Source organism: Labrus mixtus, chromosome 8, assembly GCF_963584025.1.
Source record: "Labrus mixtus chromosome 8, fLabMix1.1, whole genome shotgun sequence".
Classification (NCBI taxonomy): domain Eukaryota; kingdom Metazoa; phylum Chordata; class Actinopteri; order Labriformes; family Labridae; genus Labrus; species Labrus mixtus.
In genome coordinates this window covers 4,335,358-4,362,349 of record NC_083619.1, presented here as the reverse complement: position 1 = coordinate 4,362,349, position 26,992 = coordinate 4,335,358, and the positions used below count along the sequence as shown (strand labels likewise).

Genomic DNA, 26,992 nt, shown 5'->3' with positions numbered 1-26,992 from the left:
TAGAGAGATTGTGTGTCTTTTGAGTAACTATTATGCTCTGTTGCTTTAAGTTCCCCGAAAACATTTCAAAGAATCTGTTTCAAGTTATTTGTAGAACAATTTTCTCATCTTTCTTTGAACATGGAACGAATGGCTTAGCTCCGCTTAGTTTGTTAGAGCAGACGATCTGCTGATGGCAGATGCAGTGATGATTGTGATAGGTTATATGAAGCTAACTTCGCCCCTTTTATGTGAACGCACTCATGGAAACTAGAGGGTTACTTATCAGGTTGATAACTAGCTTCATATGACTGTTAATCACTTCTTATGTTAGGGTTAGTGTAGCCAGATAACCCAACGATACCCTGGGTATGTTGGGACTCGCTTATAGTCCCCATTCACTTCCTGTCAGCACCTCTGGTCACTTCCTGTCAGCATCTGTGTGTCTGATCAGACTTAAAGAGCCCATATTATGCCCTTTTTGGGGTTCATATATTTAATCTATGTACTTTTGTACGTTCACAATAGCTAAAGTTCGAAGTGTCTGTTTTCATGTACTGCTCCTCCTTGCTCCCTCTACGCTCTGAGTCCGTCAGCTGCACTCTGTTGAGCCCACACTGTTAGACCCCACGTGGGCCAAGTCTGCTCTGATTGGTCTGCCGTTCCGCTCTGTCGTTATTGGTCAGTTGCTCAGCACGCTTCTCGGAAATTTCAACATGAGCTGCAGGGCTTGCCACTACGAGCCAATGGGCTTAGATCAGTGATCTTACACTGACAAGACGTCGCACTGACACATTTTTTTCGAGGGGGGCTAGAACCGAGCGTTACATGTAGCTAATGCTACAGCTAACAGGAGGACGTAGGAGAAGCCGCGTTTCCGCAGACTTTGAATTTTTGCACATAGATGTGCCTAAACATGCACAAGACACTTGGAAAACACACTAAAGGGCATATAAAACCAGAAAAAGAAGAATATGGGACCTTTAAAGCTGTTCGTTTACACTTACTGACGTCGTTTCCTCCTCTCTAGATCCTAGCTTGTGTTGTACTTACTCTCGTCGTTTTGGATAAAAAGCGTCTGCTAAATGAATTGTAGAAAGAAGCACACGGGGGAAAGTAAGAAGCAGTAATTATCCTTATTCTTTTCTATAGATTGATCCTTTAAAAAGTTTGGGTGCACATGCACCTGTCTGCAGTCTTTCAGCCACACTGTAGTGCAACACTTCTATCCTCACACCTGCAGAACTTTAAAAAAAACTTTCTCACCGAGTGATCTTGGGGATACCTTATGCACATCAATAAGTAATCTCCTCCTTGCAGTAGGAGTTATGAATAATGCAGCCGTCAGTATAGCTTTCTGCCTTTTCAGAAAAGTAATGCCGAAGAAGTCGCAGAAGCACCGTACAAAGACAGACGGAGCGTATCTCTGCAAATTAACATCAGCAGGGCACCTATTTTGTGACAAAGACACCCAAGATATTAAATCTTAGTTTCCTTCAGAACAATTATTCAGCCTGAGAAACAATGAGAATGAAGCCTTCTCATTTGGAATGAGTTCGTTTGTATGCAGAGACATGTATCTGTAGTGACGCTCCTCGTCGCTCTTTTGGGGACTAGAGGAGCGGATGCAAATATTAATAAACCCAAAGCCTAGTTTTTCAGTTTGGAGGGGAAATAGGACACATTGGTCCCACGCACACTCAAACACACACACGGGGGGGGGGGGGGGGGGGGGGGGGGGGGGTTGTGGTGGTTACAGTGATTTCTGCAGAATGATTCAAACACAGGAGGAAGGCAGGTAGGTTGGCAGATTGATTCAAAGCACCTCACTCATCCTTGGGGTCAACTTTAAGTCCTCCTCTGCAAAACGTGTTCGGAAAGCCTCCGTGAGAGGAACACTGAAGGAAGCTTTGATGCTGTTGAGTCAACACAACACAAGTCTATATTACTGCCGTGGAATCGATCAAACTAATCCAGTGCATGAAACAGGTACAGGTTATGAACTTTCCTTGGGACTAAACTGTCCAAAGAAAATAAAAGCATCTTTTTTAGGAAGAAAAGATACCAGTATGAATGTTCAGGAAATGCAGTGATGTCATGCACATGTAGATACATTGATCAGCCTTGGTCAGGCTCACAGCCTTCTGAAAAGTGTCACACATCAACCAGTCTGCTGAGCTCACACACATTAAATGTCCTGGTACCTGTCCTCTTGAGCCAATCAGAGAGGAGCTCTGTAATCAGTACCAGATTGACCGCAGGTGTGATCAATGACATTTCACCTGGAGTGATCTCGAGACTCGAGCACGATTAAACAAAGGAATAAAAACACCAGACTTATATATATATATATATATATATATATATTTAATAATCATTATTATTATGGTTGGATTTTTTTGTTTTATTTTATGCTTTGGCAATATTTTCATATTCATGCCAGAGAAGAATTGAATTGAATTCATATTTTATGGCAGATTTTATGTATTTTATATTCTCGTCCCTTAAGCAGGATTTTTATTTTAAACATCTGAAGTGAGTGAAGACAGTAAGAGGATTTGATTCTGTGAACCAGTGGAAAGTTTTATGATGTGGACTTCTTTGTTTGCTTGAAGTTGCAGACAAACTTTCAGTCACTAAAGAGTAAATATCATGAGTTGAGTTGTATTATTGCATAAAGGTGTAAGCACAATCTTGTGAGGCTGATTTGTGACAGGTACTTGTGGAATAACATGTCTGCCTCAAATGATGTGCAGGTCGAAAGAATCGTGTTAAAGAAGACGCACATTAAAGGAATAACATCATTATCCCTCAGCTCTTCATGTGATTATAATTAGATCTTCATTATCCTCTATACATCGCCCCCACCCACGCACACATATTAATCGCTCCTCCAATATGCTGCAATTATGGCAAATCTCAGCAGCGTCATTGGAATACATACGTAGAATAAAAGTGTGGTGTCTTCAGCCAGCGAGATTCAGCTGAAGCGTGGCAAACTTTTAAAAATAGCTGACAGAGACACTCAACCTAGATACGCCAGGCTCGTGAGTAGGCAGGTGATGTCTGCTACAGATTTAGGACACAGCGTGCAAATTCAGCATTACCCAACATTGAAATTGGTTTGACTTCCCTCTTCATACTGTAAACTTACTCCAAAGTTACTCCACAAACTTTGCAGTGCTTACCTGCACATATTATTCAATAGGGTCATAAATCTGTTGGAGTTATATTTCATTTTTTGCCTACAAATAGTCCTGAGCGCTCCCCCCGTATGTCACAGCTCGCATTAGCTGCAAAGACTTGGCCACCTCTTTGGGGTCTCTTGCACTCGGCTTCCAGTTTAATTCCATTCAGGAGATCTGTGTATAATGACTCTGGTGGGAGGACCTCAGACATCATTAAAAAATCATGCACTGGCTTCCACCCTGCAGGCTGGGTGGAGGGTCTATATCTAGTGGGCTCCCACAAGACAGACGGGACTTTTTTAATGAACTCGGATCCCGGGACGAGAGAAAGGATTTGTGATTCGGCTCTGAAGTGAGACCGAGCCGTAGAGCGTAATTTATTTAGAGCATTGGGGAATAATAACCTTTTGAGTGAGTGTTTGACAAGACGGTTTGACAAATGTAACGTGGCAACTTTGAGGTTCAGGGATCCCGTTTATGAAAATGTTCACTCCTCACTGGCTGATGGATGAGAAAGAAGTGGGTATGTCAGTTAGATGGTAATATTTCAGATGTCTTAATCAAAGGCTGTAGCACCCTAAAAAGCAAATATGGCACAAACTTTAATTTAAAACTACAGACCAATACATTCTTTCGTAATGAAGTGTAATATGTTGTGATATTTTGTACTATAGTCAGGACATAAAGTCAGATTATCAGAATGACATACTTGATTAAAAATGTCAACATTAGACGTAGTTGGGCAGATGTATAAACTGGTAGAAAATAAATACTCTAGTTAGTAGGCTTACTTAATTACATAATCATCTCAGAATTGTATTTGAGGATCATCACGTCAGCACTAGATTATTTAAAAAAAGATGTAAATGTCCTTTTCAGAGCTAACAAGGAGGATGTGATTGTGCACATATCTTGTGTTTTATTTCAAATTAACAAATTGGGAATGAGAATGAGCTATCAAAGGCCTTTCCTACACTTTCTTGTTGAATCTGGTGCGCCAGATATGAAGTATAGAAGTGTTTTTTCATAAGGTTATGACAGCATCGTTACCAAAATGGTTCTGATGGCAGCTTAAAATGTTAACATGACCACCAAGTATCCAGGCTGACCTCGTTCATGTAGCAGAGTGAGTCTTCATTGTTGTGTCTCTGCTCGCTGTGACTCATCACATCTCACATTCAGCCACAAATAAATTATGACAGGCTCACAAATGAACTTGTCTGTATACTGAGAACAATCGACATCCTGTTTTAGGAAAATGTTGTTCCAACAACTTGTCTGTGAATGTATGATTGATGGATGGATGGACGGTTGGTTGGATGGATGGATTGTATTTTATTTACATGTCATGCACACAAAGTGCCCAACCCTCATGGGTTTATAAGACACCAGAAATAATAGCTGGTGCATTTGCTAACAGTAAAACAGCTATAACCAGTTACTACATTCTTTTGTTAAATACTAGATTATGATTGGCCAATTACACATAGCAAATGGTCTGCCATCCCATGATAGCAATGTGGCTGCTGTTGCATCACATAAATATGTAACAGAACATGGGATACGTTGGTATCCACACTTTTATTACTCATGTAGGGTAAACAGATTTAACGACTTCTTCTCCCCCTCAGTTGTCTCTGTTGTTTTGAATAGAGCTTGTAAATCAATTAGCAAACTCCTGAAACTGGATTCAGTTATCCAGCAAGCATTAAGCTGCTGCTGCAATGTCTTTTGTAGTTTACTCAATGTGCCTTTTCTTTTAAATGTAATGGTAAGAGGAAACAGTGAATACTTTTGCCATAATTTATGATTAACTGGGATTAAAAATGAAATGATTAGAGTGAAATCTGGGCAAGGAAACAGAAATGAAAAAAACAGTTTGTGTCTTTAAGCAGGGAAAAACGATGGGAAAATGACAGAAGGGAATAACAACAGCCAAGCTTTTATATCAGTGTGCTCAATAGCTGTAATTACTTGCACTTGTGTCCTATTAACTTCATAATTATTTGGATTTTTTTTTATCAACGGTGCTGCAGAAAGCAGGTTCCCCTGAGCATAATAAAACACTTCAACACTTGAAATGAATTGGTTTGAACCACTCCGCTCCCCCACCTCTCATGGATCAAGGCTCATTTCCACCGAGGATTTCATGGTTAAACTCAAAAGTGGTGCAGTCCACCCACCACTGACTCCAGAAACAGTCCAAAATAGCATGTGGGTCGCCTCTTATTAATAGGTGAGACTCTACCTGATTCAGGTGAAACTGCTCATTATAAAGTTTCAGCACGGTTCACTTTGAACACCACGAACCTCTCATCATGACTCACAGCTTGGAACAAATAGGTTTGTGATGTGGGGTAGAGTTCAGGAATGTTTTAAAGGGACTTTCTGTTCCCTGTTTTTTTGTCTCTGTCTCTTTTTAATGGAACTCTTACTATACTCTAACTTTATTACAGAATTATTTATATTATAAAAACTGATTGAAGTCACCCATTGGTTTCTGAAGAGGCATTATAAAGCCAAACGATGGCGGTCACCATTTTGGAAATGCTATTACAAGTAATTTTTGATAAACCTATAAACTCATGATACATCTGCAATGCGTCCACCTGTCAATCAACTTAGCCGCACACCTAATTATGGAAATGTATGAATAATTCTCAGGCTTAATAAAATCAAAATAGATGAGTCCCCCCTGGTATGGTGTGTTAGAACAAAGATTTGATGGGGCGCTAGTGGTTATGTTGCATATCCCATGTACAGAGGCTATAGTCCCTTATTGAAGCAGCCATGGGTTCGATTCCAACATTGGCCCTTTGCTCAATGTCATCCCCAACTCTCTCCTCCCAACGCTTCCTGTCCTATCCAATAAAGCCAAAAAGCCCCCAAAATATTTTTTTTAAACAAATAAAGACTTGAGCTACTGATACCCATTTGCTACATACCAAATCAGTTTTTTGTACAGGGTTGTAATCATGCTGTAACTTGTTGTAAAAATTGGCATTGTAATATGGGACCCAATGGGATTCATCAGGCTTTACAACAAGCCACAAGTTTAGACAAGGAACTGCTGCTCTTTGCACTTCCATATTGGCTTCTTTTTTCAACATCTGACAATCTGCTTGGTTAGGACAAATTGTCATCTATTAATACAAAAGACTTTCTCTTACAAATCTGGAGTAAAAACCTTAAAATCACTTTCCAGATAGGCTTGCATGCTCACGTAATATACCTACAAGGATCTCGGGGTTTGCCGTATCAAAGGCAAAAAAACCCAGTGTAGCTCCAGAACAGAAGGCCTCCATTGAAACCTTACTCAACCCCTGTCGTTACAACAGGAAGTGAAGGATGAGGGAGCAATAAATAAATAAGAGCACAACAATGCCATCCAAACACTCACCACTTAGCTACCCAGGAACAAAAAAAGGCAGTGCAACCTCAGCATCCCAAACCCCATTAGATAGATTTTTAATTCATGAAACTCCAATTCCAAGATGTAAAAATACTTTTAATGTTTTATGCAAAGGAAACAGACGGGGACTGGGAGTGATTTTCTGACACATATTTAAAGGAAACCAAAAGCTAACTGAAACATATCAGCTGCAGAGGATTACAACTTGGATAGTATTTCATTAAGCTATCAGCTATTTATAAGAATGTATCACATGACAAAATAAAACAACTAAGACAATGTGAAATGGGTCACTTAAAGTGATGATCCTGCCTGAATTTAAGTTTTTCTGCCTCTTAATGCCGGAGCCTGTTGACATTTTCCTTTCCATTCAGCATCATTAAACACCACCCTATCCCAGAGCACATCCCAAAGGCCATCTTCACCTTTTCTTTAAACCTCCTTCCTCCGTTGCTATCATCACTTTTCTCTCTACCTACAGTAAACAGACCAACATCAAATTAACAGGACTTCTTTCTGCGGTTTGATACGATTACAGTTAGTCCTTAGAGACACGTCCCTAGCAACTGTGTAAATGGCAAAAGGCAAATGGACTTGAACTTGTATAGCGCTTTACTCGTCTTCTGACTTCTGAAAGTGTTTTTACACTGCAGATCACACTTATATTGATACACATCCACAAGCCGCTGTTGGAACAGCGAAAGCAACTTGGGGTTGAGTTTCTTGCCCAAGGACACATCGAACATGTGGCTGCAGGAGCTGGGTATCAAACCTCCACCCTTCAGGTTGAGAGACGACCAACTCTACAAACTGAGTCACAGCTTTTCTTAGTAAAAGTGTAGTATTCTTAGTGAGCTAATGAGGGAGAGCATATCAGGTCAAGTATATCAAGTGTTTAACACAGCTGTGGAATAAATGTCTGTAGACGAATGCTAATGTTATGCTGTGTGTTGAAAGAGACAGTTCAGTTTGTATTGTCTATGGTCAGTTTGTTTCCATGACCTTACAACCTGTTATTACAGAGTTGAGAAAGCTTACACAGAACCTGGGTAATGAACCTGGGAACCTGGGTAGTGTGACTAATAGATACCAAACATAAATGTTGGAACCTTTCCGACTCCACCTGGGTTAAAGTTGTTTCTATATTACCCTTAATTCTCCACAAACTTCTAAACGTATGTGTTCTCATCAGTCTACAAGGAGTACTGATGAATTAAGTTGAGTTCTTAGTTTTAAATCTTAAATAAAAAGACAAACATTAACAAATTGAACAAAAGTTAATTGGTTGGCACAAGTTGAGATCAAAACATACAGTGAAACGTTTCCCCAACACTCCTGCCTCTCTGATGAGAAGAGAAATACATCCACCCAGAGCGCCTTCCTTTGCTCTCTCTCTCTCTCTCTCTCTCTCTGACAGCTCATAACATCCAGGTGTTATCTTATAACAAGCTGCCAAAAGAAACATCCAAGGGAAATTTCTGCATAGGCAGACTTTTACTTTCTTTTTTTTGGGAGAAAAATAACCCTCTGCTTCAGCGAAACTAAGAGCCCGAGCTGCAGGTGCAATCAGTGCTGTACTAAAACCTTTTAATTAACACCATCTATCATCATTAGCCAAATAGTCAGCCACCAGTCTCTGCGTTAACTCTTAGAGAGCGAAGCGAGGAGAAAAGTAAATGATGCCCTCCTCTTCTTTGCTTTTTTGGGCCCGTCGCCGTCAGCTCTCCTTCCCCCGTGCTCGGTCACTGTAGAGCGGCTCAGAAAACACATCAGTCTAAATCAGCCTCACTTAATCAGCGTGCAACTGCTGGCCGCCATCCTGTGACTCGCTGGACTAAATGCTAAGCTAAAACTAATGCCTGCTGATGCATGTGATAGCTGCAGACTAATTGTTATAGTTTGCTGCATTCAAATGAGATTGACCTTTGCTTGGGGATATTTGTCATGTTGGTGCTGCAGGGATTGGAATAGCTAAATTTGGTCTGATTGTAGAAGCTGGAATGACTTTGGACATTTTGTTTCATTTAAAGATGTGCAACCCAATAAATGTCCTTTCAGAATGCCTTTTCTTTATTCTTTTTGTTGGTCCTTGTTTCCCTCCAATGCTGCTTGTTCTGTGTTTTTTACAGACCAAATTAGATCCAACGTTTAGTGACTCTTGTGTTTTGGCCACTGATTTCTCTAAAAGACGACAGGCAGCTAGTTTGGGATGTGATGTTAATTTTCAAAATGATAATTACTGATGTTGTTTTAATCACTCGTGAATAAAAGAACGATACTTGGCAATAACATGACTAAATATGCAGGAGAAAGACACAAAACAATATGCCCTGAGTAGAACACAAAATTTACATTTTTAATAGATTAAATCTTTGGGCTTTTTGTGCCTTTATTATAGAGATAGGTAGTGTTGTAGTAAAGACCAGACTAACCGAGACCAAGACATACCCAAGACCAGAGTGCTCTGAGACCGAGACAAGACCAAGACAGTTAGGGATCAAGACCGAGACAAGACTAAGAGCATAAATATCACTGAAAAATCATCATCTTGTGTGCAGCGGGCGTGTCACTCACTTAGATCATAACACCGGGAAGTCTTTGGCCCTAACCAGGGGATACAAATGAAATGACAAATGAATTGAAGTTATTTGTTCTAGCATGTCACTTGTGGTCCTGACATGTCTTGATTTAAAATCCGGGGCCCGTCCAGTCCGTGACTGAGACTGAGAGTAAAAATGCTTTCAACTACAGGACGAAACCAAGACCTTTAAAAAGTGGTCTTGGGACCAAGACCCGGGCCAACCCCCCCTGGAGGACCACAGCCTCCACACGAGGCGTACGCACTAACCACTACGCTACCCCCCCACCCCTACTGAGGATGATGTTTCATACAGGACACAACATCAATGAAATGATTGTTGTTATGCAATAACAGAAATCAGGATAACAGACTTGAACTTTATATATTTGGATTGTGAGTTGGTGCTTTGCAGATAAATTACCACATAAGTTGAAGACAAGAGAACAAATGTTGTTTTCTTCACACCTATGTCAGCCCAGAAAATGTGTCGTTGTCGCATCCAGTTTGTTTTCATAAATTCTGCATTGAAACCGTGCCAACGTCTTTTTTCTGTACCACTTTTAGGACAACTTTCGTCTCCACAGATTGTCCCTCTGATGCTGTGAGCGGTGTGCAAGATAAAAATATGTGTATAGCTTTGAACGAAATGTCTCTTTCTTTTCCTCATAAAACATTTATTTAGTGAATTCCAAAGGGGTTCCCACAATGCATTGTTCGTGTAAACAGCACTGCTAGGTTTGTATAGCGAGGGAAGGAGTAAGTGGGGGATTTCTGAGGTTTAGCAAACCCCTTCAGTAATAACATTTTGCAGAGCGGGTTTCTGCAAGAGATACGAGATAAACTGTGTATTAGGAACACTTTGAATCCATGCCTTGTGCTAAGGACTCATTATCAGGCCTTTTCTGCCTATCCGGCCTGATTCACTTAGAAGGATTTGTGACCACTAACATCTCCAAAAGTTGTCCAACTATCTGCTCCTTCTCCAGCAGGAGAATATAGCTGTCATGCTATTCAGGCACAAAAATTACCACCTGGTCTCTGCAGACGGTAACTTTCTCACTCTCAGTGCTCATGGCTATAAGCGCTGCTGTCTGTGAATTAGTTTTTTTTTTTTTTTTTGCAATGAGGCCCATTTGCATAGAAAGGGTCAAATTATTCCCCAAATTACTCCATAATGGATCATTCAAATATTCACAACCAGCACAGAGGCGCTGTCGGCTATGCAGCCCAGCTAGGGGACCATTTAACCCTTTGTGTGCATTTGTGAATAACACAGTGAGAAACTTGGGAATGACATGCGGGAGAGGAGCCACAGGTCGGATTCAAACCCGGAACCACCCGTCTGGAGGGCCACAGCCTCCGTACAAGGGGCGCGTGCACCAACCACCAAGCCAGCAGCAGCCCCAACGCGGTGTCTTTTTGACTCATTTGCACAGGTTATGCAGGCTCAAAAGCTGCACAATCCTTTTTAATGAATCAGGCTCAGAGTCTAACTTTAACGCTCTAACGGCTCTCACTTCTGTTAAAGTGTGGTACTGAATCCCTTGATTCAGCTGCATAAAAAAATCTGCAAATCTTCCCTTTTCAATTAAATACCGTCCAATGCAACAACAGCATGGTCTCAAAGAAGGGTGCATATCATAAAGTGGCATTTTAAAAAAACAACATTAAATTGGATTATAAAAAAAATTTCTACTGTTTCATCCAACCTGTGTAACTTGCATGCAGTGGCAATTCTAGGGTCTGCAGGGGCCCTAGGCAAAAATCAATCAGGGGGCCCTCCAACCAGTGTTCATCAGAGCAACAAGAGTTAGTGCTGTCAGATGGGGCCTGCTTAGGGAGGTTTCCTACCGTCATTGTCTGTCTAGGGCCCCCCAGCAGCCTTTGCCTGTTGACAAGCAGCGCCTCTGCTTGCATGCAGGGAGTTAAGAGTAAGAGCTCCATGATCAAGTAGTCTTCCTACAGAGTAAGATATCTTTGAGTGATTTAATAAAAATGATGTAAACAGAAAAAAAAGAGCATTAAAGGGTAGAGAGAGAAAGTGCCTCTGAAAACATCACGGTAATTATGGCGTGCGTGAGTGTTCTGAAGGTATTCACATTATACTGATCTGTCTTCACAACCACCTTCAAGATGAGTTCCCTGAAAGCACTTCATACGAAGATATAAAAAAAGAGAGCATCAGCATTTCATCATGTACGTCCATTTATATGTCAACATTTTCAGCCGTCACTGCTACATCAGATGTTCTTTGATTAATCTAAAATGATCCTGATGTGGACATTTACGCTACATGAAAACATCAGAGAGCATTTGATTGACAGTCCTGCGCTGGTTTTGAGTGTTTCCTTTAAAGATGTATTTCTTTAAATCAAATGGATACATGGATCAGTAGTGTTTACTCAACCGGCCCCAGTGAGACAAGTTCTGATGTATTTATATCGAGATGCAGCTAAAGTGTTCAATTCTTGTTTTGTTTTTTTATCTTGCTGCTTCTGCAGGCAGATCGCAAGAACACAAATGCAGACATACAGCAGAGATTAAATTAAAAAAAACAACACACACAACATATAAATCAAATACATTTAAGGCAACAAAATGTAACTTTTACATCTTAAAAACGTTGTTTCAAAGGTTGATGTTACAGTACAATAACTTTCAACATGTTGAGAATAGCTTTGGTCCCGTGTCCACAGAGTGACCTGGTCACCTGTTTTCAGCACTATGCATCTGTGATAGCAGGTCAAGGTCATCTCGCAAAATTCAGCTGAAAATCAGCCAGATAGCCCATCTCTGTACTGTTTGATACAACAGCTGAGGCTAAGAGACAGAAGAGGACGGGGATAGATGAAGCTGAGTAAGTCATTTGACATGGTTCTTTGGCTTCTATGTCATTGCGGGTGTTGTGTCAAGATGTGCTGCCTTGTTGAAAATATGCCACCACAGTGTGAAATGACCGTATTCCCTTTCAAATAATGTTTACAAGAACTAAATAACTAATATCATTACTCACTCGTTATGCATTGTCCTACGTGGAGTTTGTTTTGTTACATTCATCCCCTTTTAGATGAAGTTCCCAGTACAGAATCACAAATCAAACTCTGCTGTAGACGGAAGCATGTTTTTATGCACTATAATAAAGCAATTGTTGTCACAGAAAGGTTGAAAAAACTAAGGAGGTGGACCCAATTGCAGAATCCAACTTCAATATTTATTTAAACAAAAAGTCAAAAGAACAAGATTTACTACTCAACAAAAACCAAAAGGTAACAAAGGGAGCCACAAGGACTCCCAGGAGCACAAGCAAACACTTCCATCTGACAAGGACCAACATACAACAATAAACTGACACAGAAGGGAAGAAACACAGAGACTAAATAGACATGGGGTAATCAGACACAGGTGAGACTAATGACACAGGTGAAGACAATGAGGGTAATCAACATGGAGGGAAACACACAGGCTGTTTTCGAAACCGCATACTACATACTACTATCTAAATCAGTATGCAGTATATACTGTATACTGCATACTGAGTTCAACAGTAGTATGTAGTATGACAGCCAGTCGTCGGTTATTTTGCAGTATGCTTGGCACGGTTAAACTGATTTTACTCAGCTGTGAATAATTTGTAGTAATAGAGCAAGCGAAGCACCCTGTAATTGTAACTGCTTGTCCAGCTGTGACACATACACTGTACAGTCTACAAAGCAGGAAAATACGAGGTGGTAAGACATATAAATATATGATAATGTCATATTTGTTATTGGTTCATAATGTGGCAAGATAATCAGTCACCGCCACTGACGAGTTCAAACAGCTGCGCTCCGGCATTTTGATCTCTGACCTGGCACTTTGCATTGTGGGAAACAGTACGCGAGGTAGACTGGTCCGATGCATACTGTACATTTTTCCCGAATCAGTATGACATCCTGGTATTTTTGGCATACTGCGGATCTCGCAGTTGTTCGCATACTGCATACTGCATTTTGGTCAAATCAGTATGTACTAGTAGTATAGTATGCGGTTTCGAATACAGCCACAGAGACAGGAATAAACACAAGACTAGAAACACTGGAGACTAGAACTACAACATAAATCAAGAAACACGAAGATACAGTGAACTCAAGAATGTAACATAACCACTAGAACAAAGAAACACAAGGATAAGAAACTACAAAATAAAACAGGAAATACTAAACTATAAAACATTAAGACAAAAACACACAAGGGAAACAAGCAACACTAGGATGGATAACCACAAGGAAACCTAAACTTTGAAAAAGACAAAATACAAACTAAAAACTGAATCATGACAATTATTTTAGAGGAAGCATTTCTCGATGGACGAAAAGCCCCTCTTTGCCCCCCTCTGCTGGTCAACAAATGTATTTTGAGGCATAACAACACTTGGTGTGTTTTACGACAGGGGGCTGCTGCTGGAGCCATCCCAGCTATCATTGGACGAGAGGCGATGTCAGACTAAGTGATAAATAAAATGCTTCAAACAGCCTTTTTAAAATTTTTAATGTCAAAGATTTACAGTATTAAAAAAAGGATAAGAGATGTTATGAAAATTGAACACGTCTTACACATGTACAGGACATGATCAGCAGTCTTAAGACTTCTTCTCTGTCTTCAGGGGCCGTGCATGAAGTCTTGTTTATTTCGTATATTGAACTTTATTTCTTCTGCACGTCTTACTTGCAGCCCCACACTTCACCCTGACTCTCACTCCCTCTGAGACGATGTGCATTCTTTGTGTACCGAGTTAATGATGGTTTGTACAAACTGCACTGTGACTGTGGCCAGGCTACAGACATTAATTGGTGCATTATAATAACTTTATTTCTATAGCACCTTTTAAAAACACAGGTTTACAAAGTGCTTTGACAAACAGCAAAAACAAGAACAAACTAAACCAAACACAGAAGAACATAAACAACAGTAAGAATATAACAAATGCAAAATACTAAAAATAATTAAATACAATTCAACAGAAAAGAACCCAAAGTGCACGATACCCAACAGACATATATAACCCGACCATCACAAGAACCATTATAAGAACCCAACAACACGAGCTGAGACCAAGAGGACCAAAGATTTAAAAAGATGTAAGAAACTAAAAGAGATAAAAGCAAATCAAAAGATAACAGCAATAAGAAGGTAAGAGCAGTAAAAGAAATAGAAACAAGTTGTTAAAGGATCAACAAAAAAAAGAATATTAATAATAATAAAAAGTATATGTACATATAAAACATAAATAGATTATGTTAGATTGAACCTCCTAATGAAGCTCTAGTTTGCCCGTTCCTTCAGAGGAGAGCTTCGTCATAGTTTATTCTAAACGGCTACAAACTGAGCTCTCCTTTGAAGACTAATATGCATCACAGCCACTACAAACTAATTACAACTGATTGCTGTCCTCACTGTGGTACCATCTCAATGACCCTGTGCATATAGTTCTATAATTGGCCTATTGTATGTCTATTACTGTACTGCACAGTGCTGTCTGCAACATAATTATAGTATCTTGTGGTTGGTAATAGTAAACTATTGACCGCAGAAGGGCAGATGAAACCTCAGACAGTGATACAGTACATGCACCTCCCTCAGTGTATGGCCCTGAGTGTGTGTGTGTGTTTGAGGGGTAGGGAGAGAGCACTCGTGGGAAACAGTGTGTCACTGCTGGTATTTTGTTGGCAGAGAATGCATACATAATGTGCTAATATCCAACGCCTCTTGTTTTGCCAACAAATATGCAGATGAGGCGGATCTGTACTTTTCTGCGGCTATTTGCATAATCGTATATACCTTGAGGTTCCGCCGTGACAGGACTGAAGAAATTAAATGATTATCAGCTACTTGAAATGGATGAATTTCTCCCAGACTCATCCCTCCCTCTCTCTCTCTCTCTTGTCACTGTTGTCGCTTGAGCAGTGGAACCGAAATGAGGTCTTAACTGGCCGGGCGTTTTGTCTGGACAGCTGGGGAACAGGGTGCACTACAAGTCCAGTAATTTAAATGTCACTCAGCTCCACAGTGACCGGGGAACAGGCGGGTCACAGACGTTCTTCAGAGGATACAGCTGGTGGATACAAACAAGCTGTGTCTATCTACAGCCTGATACGTCTTTATTTTTTCTTTTCAGACTATTAAGAACTCATCAGTGAGCCACAATGTTGCACACAGTGACATGAGCTCTGTGGGTTATTTATTTGTCCATGCACTCAAAAACAGACAAGCTAGAAAAAAGATGTGCTGCAAAACAAGCAGCAACCTCAGGTGTTGGAACAAAAACAATACTTTCTCATTTTTCAGTATTTTTTTGTGCCTTTAATGTAGCGATAGGACAGTGGATAGAGTTGGAAACCAGGGAGAGAGAGTGGGGAATGACATGCAGGAAAGGAGACACAGGTGGGATTTGATCCTGGGCTGCCTGCTTTGAGGACTACAGCCTCCATACATGCGCACTAACCACTGCGCCACCAGTGCCCCGATTTTTCAGTATTTTTCTTAAAATACAGTGTCCAGCTGTTTTGTTTGAACTTATAGGAGGCATGATCGTATCTGTGTGGTCAGCTTTTAAAGATTGATATCGTCTCAGAACCAAATGAAGAGTCAGCGGTGGGCCAGGCTGGGAAATAAAGAATTAAAAAAAAACACATGCACATAGTTGAGTTTAATTATATTCAACATACAGAGAAACACATCAGACATGTCTTTGATATTTTTGCTCTCAAATCTGGTAAAAAAAAAACTACTTTGAGGGGCACTGGTGGCGCAGTGGTTGGTGCGCGCGCCCCATGTGTGGAGGCTGTGGTCTTCTGGGCCCCAGGTTTGGGTCCAGCCTGTGGCTCCTTCCCCTACTCTCTCTCTTCCTGGTTTCCTGCTCTGCCCACTGTCCTATCTCTCCATTGGAGGCACAAATGGTCCAAAAAAAATACATCTTTAAATCGACTTCAAAACCTAAAAAATCTAGTGAGCCAATGCTGTCCATCTTTATTATTATTAGAGTTTCAGTCTGTTTTATTTATTAATGCAGTTTTTGCTTCCAGCCTCAGTTCCTAAAAGGTATGGACGTTGTATTAAATGTTAATTAAAACAGAATGTGATCACTTTCAGAACATAAAAACCCAATATATGATTTAAAAATAGTACAAAGCTAAGAGGTCAAAAAAAAAAATCGAACTGTTCTTTGAAAGTGATGTGTGTATTTTGAATTTGATGCCAGCAACACATTTCATAAAAGTTTGCACAGGGTCATGTTTACCCCTCTGTTGCATCACTTTTTCTTTGTAAGCGTGTTGGGAACTGAGAAGATGAGTTTCTGTGATTTCTTTAAAGTTGAATGTTTTACTGTTCTTCCCTTGATGTAGGATTGCAGCTGCTCTACAGTTCAGGTCTCCTTTGTGTCATTTTACGCTTCATAATGTTTCAAACACATTCAAAGGGGGACGAGGCAGGACTGCAGAGACTCCTGTTTATCACCTGGACTCTTTGACTACAGAACCATGCTGCTGTAAAATGTGCAGAATGTGGATTGGCATCACCTTGATGAAATAAGAAAGACCTTCCCTTATCTCACACCGAAACCTCTATCTATCTAGTTCAGCATAGAAGGTATAACATAAAGAATCTTTACACTAAAATATCCAAATTAATTAAACATTGACTAAACCTTTTTCATATATTTTTTTGTTGAGTTTTTACATTTCCTCAAATATTTCCAACAGTTATTCAGGCCAGAGAAATCTTTATTTGTATAGTTGTAATAGTCTGTGTCTTTTGTGGCAGCCGCCATGACACAGCCACAACGACTTTTATTGTTGCCATGGAAACACTGGATGTTACATACAAAGAGCTACATAATGAAGCATGAGCTGCTACTAAAAGCTGCCGTACTGTTGCTGGATGTGCTGCTGTGATAAAAACATCATGTGAATTATACTCGGATACTTTAGCTCGTCGGTAAACATCTTCTCTTCCTCAGGTCGGTTTCACCCAGTCGTCATGACTACGATCAACTCGGAATTTATTTATTTATCACTCCGGGGTAGGGGGTGGAGGGTAGGAGAGAGAATCACTCCCATAATTCCTCCCAGCTTGGTGGTCATATTTGTCGTTGTTTTGATTGTGAGCCCCCCCCCGGTGGCAGAAAGTACAGACTGCGCGTTTGATGGAGCCTTCTCAAATGTTTACTAATGCAACCCCATATAATTATCATTTCTTATTTTAATTTTAAAATTAAATACGTGGATTCAATGTTTTTGAAATAATTACTTTCTGTTTATAACATTCCAAACTTTTGAAGGTTTGGGGTTGTATTTTCTTTTTAAGGTCTGGATAAAAAAACATTTTGGCAGTCATGCTGCGACACCCGAAACAGACCTGTAGCAACATGCCTAAACTAATGCATAAACAGGAAAATGCAAAGCCAAAAAACACACTTTTCCACCAAACTTTCTGCATTATTTTTAGAATTTGCGTCCTGATTCTCCAAATGTAAAATATTTGGGCTGGTGCAGTTTGCACTTGGCAGCCAGCGAACAGTTTGGGGCAGCACAAGAAGCTGTCAACACAGCACTGACATAGTATCATCTCATGAACTTATTCTTACAAATGTGTTGGCAAAAAGATTACTATCTATGGAATGAGAGCAACATGTAAAGCAACAACACAGAGCGAGTTCAGCATCTATTTATAGTCACCCTTCTGGCCAAGAATTCAGGTCCAATATTTACTCTCCTGAAAACTCGTATGTGATCTCTGCCAGCTCCGGAGACAATGATGTGCTCTATGCACTCAGCTCACCAGTTATTATTAACTCTGTGTGTGTGTGTGTCTGTGTGTGTGTGCGTGCATGTGTTTTTTTTTTTTTTTTCAGTGCAGCTTTTACAAAGATTCTCTCATGAATTAAGTCTGCAGCAGCTTCATGTCATGTCTCCTCTATGTCCCAGGTTCCCAAAACATTGCCATGCCATGGACCCCCATGTAGCTGTGGCCTAGTGGGGACCCCCCTTTGCAAAATATTTTAAATTCCCTGTACATCACAACGTCAAATATCAACAATGAAGCATGTACATTTTTTATATACGTCCTTATTTATATAAACAATTCATAATCTGGTTATTCATCCGACACAAGGGGAGGTAGGTGGCTGGTTTACAAGTACAGCACCTTCCTGAAACCTCAGTGTCTCTGAGCGGATATACATAGAGACAGAGCACATAGATTTAAATATGCAGTGATTAAAAACATCTCACATTTACCTAATGACACCCCTGAATAAATCAGTGCCGAGTTAGGCTACCCCTGTCCTAAAAGGTCTGGACACCCCCCTGGTTATGGTATTGCTCTTCTTCATGAAATCCACTTCTTTTGTTCGATACAAGCACTTATTTCCTGCATACTCAAACGTGATTGGCCAAAACTACTCGGACTACAGACCAGTGCATTCAAGTGAAGATATCTGCTTATAGAGCTTAGAAAATGTGCTTAAACGGCTGAAATCAACATAGAACATGTTGTGCTCCAAAAAAAATAATTTGGGTCCAAGAGGGGCGCAGGGAGCCTGGTAGTTAGTGTGCGTTCCCCATGTACAGAGGCGACAGTCCTCCAGGCGGGCAGTCCGGGTTCGATTCTGAACCATGTTTCCTTTCCCGTATGTCGTTGTCATCTCTCTCTTCCCGATTTCTGACTCTATCCACTCTTCTCTCTAAATAAAGGCAAAAAAGCCCAGAAATAAACCTCTAAAAAAGTTATGTATCCCTCATGCATCACTATGGACATTTTTGTCCATTTGGTCAAATGTTTCCTCTTTACCTGGTCATCATTTTGTCTGTGTTAATGCATATGGCACCATTTTTTGTAAGAAAGACTCTCTATGGACACATTTTGGAATGCAAATTTAATTTTTGTTTAATAGATCAATAGAACACTGTGAAACATGTTTACTATCCTCTTGAGTCATGAAGGACAAAAATGTCCACTTCCAAAAAACTGATATAAAAATAGAACAAATTAATATTTTACTTTTTTTTTGCATAAATCCCTTAAACAACTCCAGCCCTGCTCAAAACTATCAAATATTGAATAATTATCAGGAATTTAACCCTTTAAATGCCAGAATCATGTAATCAAACTGGCATTAAAGAGTTAAATTCCTGATAATTACTCAATATTTGATATTCAGCATGAACATCAAGTGGACACATGCAGCAGCTTTAACCTCTTTGTATTTCTAATCTCTGAAGGACCTTTGCAGCTTTGTGTATGTGTGAATGTGATATGGTTATGCTTTCCTTCATGGTCTCTCAATGATTTTATCAATGATTTTATAAACTACCGGTACTTTTTCGTCAATAACTTTTCTGCACTCTTGTTAAGCACTTTGAACTGCAATTTAATTTGTCTGAAAGGTGCTATATAAATAAAGTTTGATTGATTGATTGAAATGACTGTTGAAGTGTGTATTGACCTCGTCATGTGTTCATCCTTTCAGAGAGTTCAGCCACTGGAAAGTGAACAGCCTGGCAACAGAGAAGAGAGATTTCCTCAAAGCTCCGTTGCCCTTAGCGCCAGAGTTCCTACGCAACCTGCGGTTACTGGGGCGACGGCCGACCCTGCAGCAAATCAACGAAAACCTCATCAAGAAGTACGGGACCCACTTTCTGGTGTCTGCTACCCTGGGAGGTAAGAGAGTGACACACACTCGCCCTTTATTCTCGGGGTTAGGAAGTGTTGGGGGTAAACCATAAATAGAGGAGCAGTACTCACTTCAGGTCTCAGAGGAGTTCATAAGAAAAAATACACAGAGTTATGGCATGTGTTTTGAGCTCTGCAGAAGTAGAGGATCACGGTTCTTGCTTCTTTTTTTTTTCTCTCGCTCTCTCTCAGTGAAAATGTCAAGTGAAAGGCAGCAGCAACACCACACCCTGCACCTGCGTCATGTAACCAAGACTGTTTACCTCAATGATTTCCCACTCATCCTGCTTCCTGATGAACACAAAGTGCAGCTGCAACCGCCGTACAAGGCAGAAAACAGGGATCAAATGGATCAATTTCTCAGCATATATATATATCTTCTTATTGGATTTCTTTTTAACCCCCATCTCCGAGGGGAGAAGTAACTCACAAAAACAGAATCGCCAGCAGTATTGATCGTGTGCGCCTGACAAAATGAGACCGAGACCTATGTGTTATACGTTCGGTGTGTCGACCTCATGTTATTGATACTGCTGCTGATCCTGGTCATCAACATAGCGGCACAGATATATGGGACACACTTTTATAGCATTTTATAAAAGGGGCTTGTAGAAAATTGATAGCGAGCATAAACGTCTCTGCATCCTTTTCATCGCAGTTAGACTCACACGCTCTCAGTTCAAACCCTGTGATAAACAGTGAATGTATAAAATAGTGGGAGATATCTTCTCGCTCATAGGCGATATAATAGACTTTAACTTATGACAAAACACTATCATTTGAAAGTGACATTGCCTGTGCATCTTCTAAAGCAGGACGCCCATTGACATGAGTGAGTGTTCAAAACAAACTCTGTTTACTTCCCGCCGTCTCCCGACAGTCTCTAAGTTATTCTAGTGAAAGGTTTGCATTCACAGACACCTTCTCTTTTGGTGCCTCTCATCACTGGATGTATACACTGAGGCATTAGCGTGGGAGACAGAGCGGAGATGAATTCAGCAGCAGACTGATAGTTAGACTCTATATGTAATTAACAGCCTCTACTAAATGGGCTGAGCCTCGTCTGCATACTGATTAGACCGAGGCTGCACACACATCCACACTCTCTCTTTTCTCTTTTGTTACGAGTGTTTTCATCTCTTTCTGTCTCGCTTTTTTATGTCTATCTCCCGAGCCAGGGTTACGCCGAGCTGTGAAGTGTGTGTGCACAAATGTCAGCTGTACTGAAGTGATGTAATTGTCTTAATGGCTGCACATACTTTAACACAATGGCTTATATTTACAGAGTTTCATTCGGCCTTCTTTTATTGAAGGTGTGTCTGAACCTCTCCTTTGTTAACCCATAAATACATTACACCTTAGCTAATAGATGACCTGTAAGACACTCTCTAACAGGTCATTGTTTATTAGTCAATGTATGGAACATGTTAAGTAAATACAAACACAAAATAAAAAGGAAAAACGAAGTGGATCCATCAGGATCCATAGCAACAAATAAATAACTCAAATAATGTAGTTCATGTTCAAAAGGGATAGGAAGAAGTTAAAAACTTTTCTGGTCCTACCCCTTCTTCTTTTTGTGCATTATTCACAGAAAAATAAAAATGTTTTCATCAATCAGTGTATGATGTTGGACTTGTTTGCCAAAACAAATTAAGTTTTTTATTTAATTTTTAATTAGGTTTTTAATTTGTTAAAGATAGTCAGTAGCTTTTTCCTACAAAAATAAAATATAGATCAAACAAAAGTATCACTTGGCCTCCATGTGTGGTGGTGACTGTGTCCGCCTAGTTGATGTAGAATGTTCATGGGCAGGGAGCTGGTGTGTTTGCATTAGCCAATTACAGCTCCCAGGTGAGTTTAGGAGTGGATACAGTTCAGCCATTGGACGCGCATGTGGAAGTATAGCGGGCAAAGAAGAGTAGGCGAAACACCAAGCAGATAAGGCTCGTTCCAAAAACAAGGTGAACCATTTGTTGGCTTTTACCCGCAGAAGCAGAGTTGGTCTGCTTTCTGTTGGACACTCACGTGCAAAACACCGGCGGTTAGCTTGTGCTAGCGTGCGGTAGCTTGAAGGGTAGGTACAACCAGTAAACGTAGAAAACACTACATACTGCAATGAGTGTGCGCTTCTAGGGGAAGATGAGCCCAGGAGGAGGGGAATGTTGTGTTTCCAAGGTGCAACGAACAATGCTACTGATTCCAACTTTACATGTGCTGCTTCAGTGTGGAATTGTAAGTGCTAACTGGTCTGTCCCAAGGAGGCCATTGTAGGTCACATTCCTCATACCATACAGACCATAGACTGTATATTAAAATGGACGGAGCAACAGCCACCTGAGAGTGACGCCAAAATATGTACAGCGCCCCCTGCTGACTGGCTGCAGTGTAGGTCATACCCTCAGTGTTAATAACAGAGGGGATGGGTCAAACTATAAAGATTAAATGAATGTCAGATTCAGTTTTTGAAAACAGAGGAATCTGTGATGATAGTTATTATCAAGCTGATTTGTGAGTACTGAGGACTTTATCAGTTCTATGAAAAAAGATTGTCGTGATACAGAGACGGGCAAGGCAGGAAACCGCTCGGGCCCCAGTCAAGTTGGGGGCCCCTGAGGGCTGACAAAATGTAAAATACAGCACTGACTTAAAATGTGCAAATTTTGCAATGAGAGTTGGAAACCCCCCTAAGAGGGCCCCGTCTGAGAGCACTCACTCTCGTTGAGCTGCTAATCGTTGCATGGATTATTCCTGAGAATCTGAGTTTGCCAATAAAAGACACTGAAGGAAGATCAAAAATTGAGTTATCTGTCGGGGAGTTAGAGGGAAAAAAGGAGACAAGACAGTGTTAATAGAGCAGATAATAAAGATTAAATATCAATAAATGGCCTTAGCTCTGGGGGAGAGACACTTGAATAACACGACTTCTGCTAACATTAAATTATAGAGTTTGTTCTTTGATGTTTAATATTAGCTAACTTTTGCTAGCAGAGCGGTTTCATGTGTACAGCTCTGCTCGCTGTGACCGAGTTGTGTGGGCGCCACAGTGAGTCAGAGTCCCTGTTGGAGGTGCACCTTTTGAATGAACGCCTCGGGCCACAACAGACTCTAGAAACGCCACTGTCATGATCGACAGCTGTGTTGACAAACGCAGCTCCTTGCACTGCTCTCAACCAGGAGGGAAGGGCGATAGAAAACATGAGGAGAACTGACAATACGGTCTTAAAACTTTTCCATAACCACGAGTGTCTGCTCCAAACCGACACACGTTTCTGTTCTGCTGTGGACTGTATGGACCTGAGGGTATTTTGGCTTCACTTTTGGACTACAGAAGGAGATGTGTCGTCCATATTAATATACTGTCAATGATACAGACCTTACCATCTCCTCAAATTCATTTTCCTTCCCGCAAAATATAATTATTTGATTTATAAACAAAGACAAGACACAACTCCATGACATACCTGCTAAACATGGGGGAACCAATGTCTCTGCCCCAACCCTCCATCCTCAGGTGGCTGAGTAATATTTTTTGTTCTTCCTTGCATTCCACCCTGCCTTTCAGTTCCTCTTAGCTGTGATAGTTTTATTTTAATTATTGTGAGCACAGACGCGTTCCAAGAGCTCCTGCTTAATATGCCCAATAGCCTGGTGCCCTAAAGTAATTTGTCCGTATTGATCTGTTGTGGCTCAAGGTTTGGACCTGATTCAGACAGCCTTTTCATCATGAAATAAACAAGTTTCATCTCAGAGCAAACCCCCTTTAAAAGGAGGGGTTCTTTTTTCCGAGTGACAACCTTGTGCTGTCAGAACAGTTTCCCAGATGACTGACAGATGTTCATTATGGTTCCCGGGAGAAGTCTTAGGAATAACGGATGTGCGTTATCACTAATTTATACACTGCATGCATGCGTTGGTTTAGCGAGCACTCCTTGGGCTATGAGACTACATGGTCACATTTTAACATGCGTTTCATGGTGCATACATTATGCAGGGCTAAATATAGAACCAATTACAGAAGCAACAAAAGGGAAGCTAGTGAATGTGAGGTGTAGTTTAAAAGTGCTTTGAATGGTCAGACAGGTTAAGTACCATCCATTTACCTTTCCATTTACACGGCCTGATGAATGAAACAGACCTTACAACCACTGCTCTCTTGAAGCTCATTCTTTAATTGTTGTACCCTCAAATCATAGTGGTTTTATTTAAGACCACAAATCCTCTATTGTGTCAGATTTGGGATTAATATACCTGCTTAGGAAACACTTTCAGGCTGAATTCAAACCGGACCTGGTTTAAGATCTTGAAAGGTAATTGGATGTTATACTTGACCAGCTCTTTTCTTGTTTTCTCACCATTCAAATCTACTTTCAGACTTTTCTTACCAGTTCCACAAGTGACAAGACAGATACGAAGAAATGTCAGAGGACACATTTCTTTGAATGAATTCAATGCTGATCTTGTCTGTAATAAAGTGATGAAAGGAAGAGAAGCAAAGAGCAAATACTTCCTGTCTGCATTATAAACCACCAAACCACAGCGATGCAGTGAAGGTCTGCCAAGGAAATGTCAAAACAGAAAGAGAATCCACAGATAACATCAGCATGCTGATCTGACATGATGTCAGTTTTTGAGGAAGTGACTTTTCAGGAATAGTAACGACACGAGGAAGGGGATTCAATGTTGTATTAAAAAGACAGCCACTTTGTTCATGACGCTTTAAAATAGTATAAATATTCTCTGCATTGATTGATCGTTTGTTCGTCCACAGGGGAGGAGTCTCTGACCATTTTCCTGGACAAGCAGAAGCTGAACAAGAAGTCAGAGGGTAGCAGCAACAGCTCCGTGGTGTCTCTGGAGCTGCTGCATCAGCTGGCCGCTTCCTACTTCACAGATCGAGAGAGCACCCTAAGGCGACTGCACCACCTCCAGATCGCCACTTCTGCCATCAAGGTACTTTACACATGCGTGAAGCCACTGACGAAGCTTACTTACATAACATATTCAAATGAAAAAAATCCCCTTTTCAGTACAGCTCCCATGCAAACTCACTGTTTCTTTGCAGTCAACAAAACAACCACCCATCAGGGCAGACATGAAAACATTAACTCTCCTATAAAGTTGTCCCTTTGGGATAGATTACTCCCTCCTGCACCTGTAACAAATAGTCCTGCTCGCTCTAAAGGTATGCGCACAAGCAATCCTTTTAAAAGATTATTTTCAAGGTGCATCATTCTTCAAAGGCTAGCGGAGAGACGAGAGAGAGAGAGAGAGAGTGAAGAAGGTCATATTTTAAAACAGCAGGCTGCATTAGAAGCACTGTGTATGTTCTGTAGCCCACAGAGGCAGTAAAGCATGGCAAATGTCAAGTTCCTTTAAAGTCCCAGAGGGAGAAGTCTATTTATGCATACTGTACTCTACTGTAAGCCATCTGGACTGGGTGACACACACACACACACACACACACACACACACACACACACATACACACACACACATGTGTGCTCTGCTGAAGGTGTGTGAGTGTTGTGAATTATTTTCTTAAAGGCTTTATATGTGATTTTTTTGATCCAGCAGATGCCGCCCTTGAGCACCAGCATGAAACCAAAACAACTCACGCTGCATTGTTGTGTTAGCATGCTAATGCTAGTGATATTTATTATGCTCGTATCTTCACACTGCATGTAAATTTACCTGAAATGAGCGTGATCTAGAAACACAGTTAAGCAGTGAGTACAGTATGTTATTCTTCTTTTCTCTAGTCCCTCAATTAAACAACTTTTATACGTGAGGGGAGGAGTCAGCCGGCCGTCCCGACGATGTAAACAAAGTGAAGATAGGACTCTGAAAACTCTGAAAACATCACAGACAGTGGGACTCTGGTGTTACACCCATTGTAGACAGTCATGACTCACAGAGTTATTTTCAGAGGATATACTTGATTTATATTATATTTAAGTGTGATATAAAGACTTTAAAGGTAACAAAATGCTGCGTTAAATGTTAAACTTACATTATTTACACTTATTGGGGCAGCAGTAGCTCAGTCTGTAGGGACTTGGGTTCGAAATCAGAGGGTCACCGGTTCAAGTCCAGATGTGGATAATTACATGGAAGGTGGTCTGGTAGCTGAAGAGGTACCAGGTCACTGCCAAGATGCCCTTGAGCAAGGCAGAGGGCCCCCGGCCGAGCTGGTGCGCTCCCTGTGTTGCAGTGTGTAGCAGCCTGACTCTGACATCTCTCCACTAATACATGTCCACAGAGCCTGTTTGTGCATGAGTGTGTGAGAAGAATGTCTCTCTCAATAACACAGTGTGAAAAAAATAAAAAATAGGTGTGAAACATGATATAAAATGATTTGACAGGAAGTGCTTTTATCTTGAAATCTGATGTTATTGTTGCTAGCTTGATGTTATGAAGTTCAGTCTGTGCAGCTTGTTCTTCTCCTTTGTAAACATGAATACATGAGCAGTAAATGCTTACCTTTAAAAGACATCTGTATCGTCAACATTTGAAGCTTCCACTACAACACAGTGAGTACCAGCCCCGATTTCAGAACAAAATGACTCAGGGTGCAGCTGAGATTTAAGGGGGGTGCAGCTACAGTGACCTGCACACATAGAGTAGGTCCCCGATGAACAGACAGGTCACCTGCACCTGTCATGACCATCAGATCATGGATGTAACAAACACAATGTGAGTCACAGTTGTCATTTGAAAGCCTTGATTACTTTTATCAAGGCTGCAAAAAATAAAAAACATTATTTTTTGCATCCGTTGAACTGAGGGTGCAGAAATTTAAAATTTAATATGCAATGCATCCTTTAGCACCCTCGTAGAACCTTTCCTGTGTACCACATGAGAGTGAAAACACACAGTGATAATCGTAGTTTCTCTGAAGAGCCATTTAGTTTGGGAACAACGTTGTTGTGAGTCTACAGTTTGAAGGGGTTTAACTTGTTCTTTGGTTTGAGTTGTATTTACCTCAACACTAAACACTTGACTCACCTTGAGCGGGTTGATTGTCACCGGTATCTAAAAAAAAAAAAAAACACCATCAGGTGTTTGGCAGCTCTTTTCATCAGTAATTGCAAATAGGAACAGTTTTATCATGTTCAGTTT

General features: G+C 40.7%; 1 protein-coding gene across 1 annotated transcript in view; it reads left to right on the top strand.

Moving 5' to 3' along the window:
- brinp2 (bone morphogenetic protein/retinoic acid inducible neural-specific 2) overlaps positions 1-26,992 on the top strand; it is a 244,065-nt gene that overhangs the window by 133,314 nt on the left and 83,759 nt on the right. The window contains exons 3-4 of the mRNA XM_061043895.1: positions 19,668-19,858; positions 24,642-24,823. Coding sequence (XP_060899878.1) covers positions 19,668-19,858; positions 24,642-24,823 — 373 coding nt within the window. The remainder of the gene's footprint in view (positions 1-19,667; positions 19,859-24,641; positions 24,824-26,992) is intronic.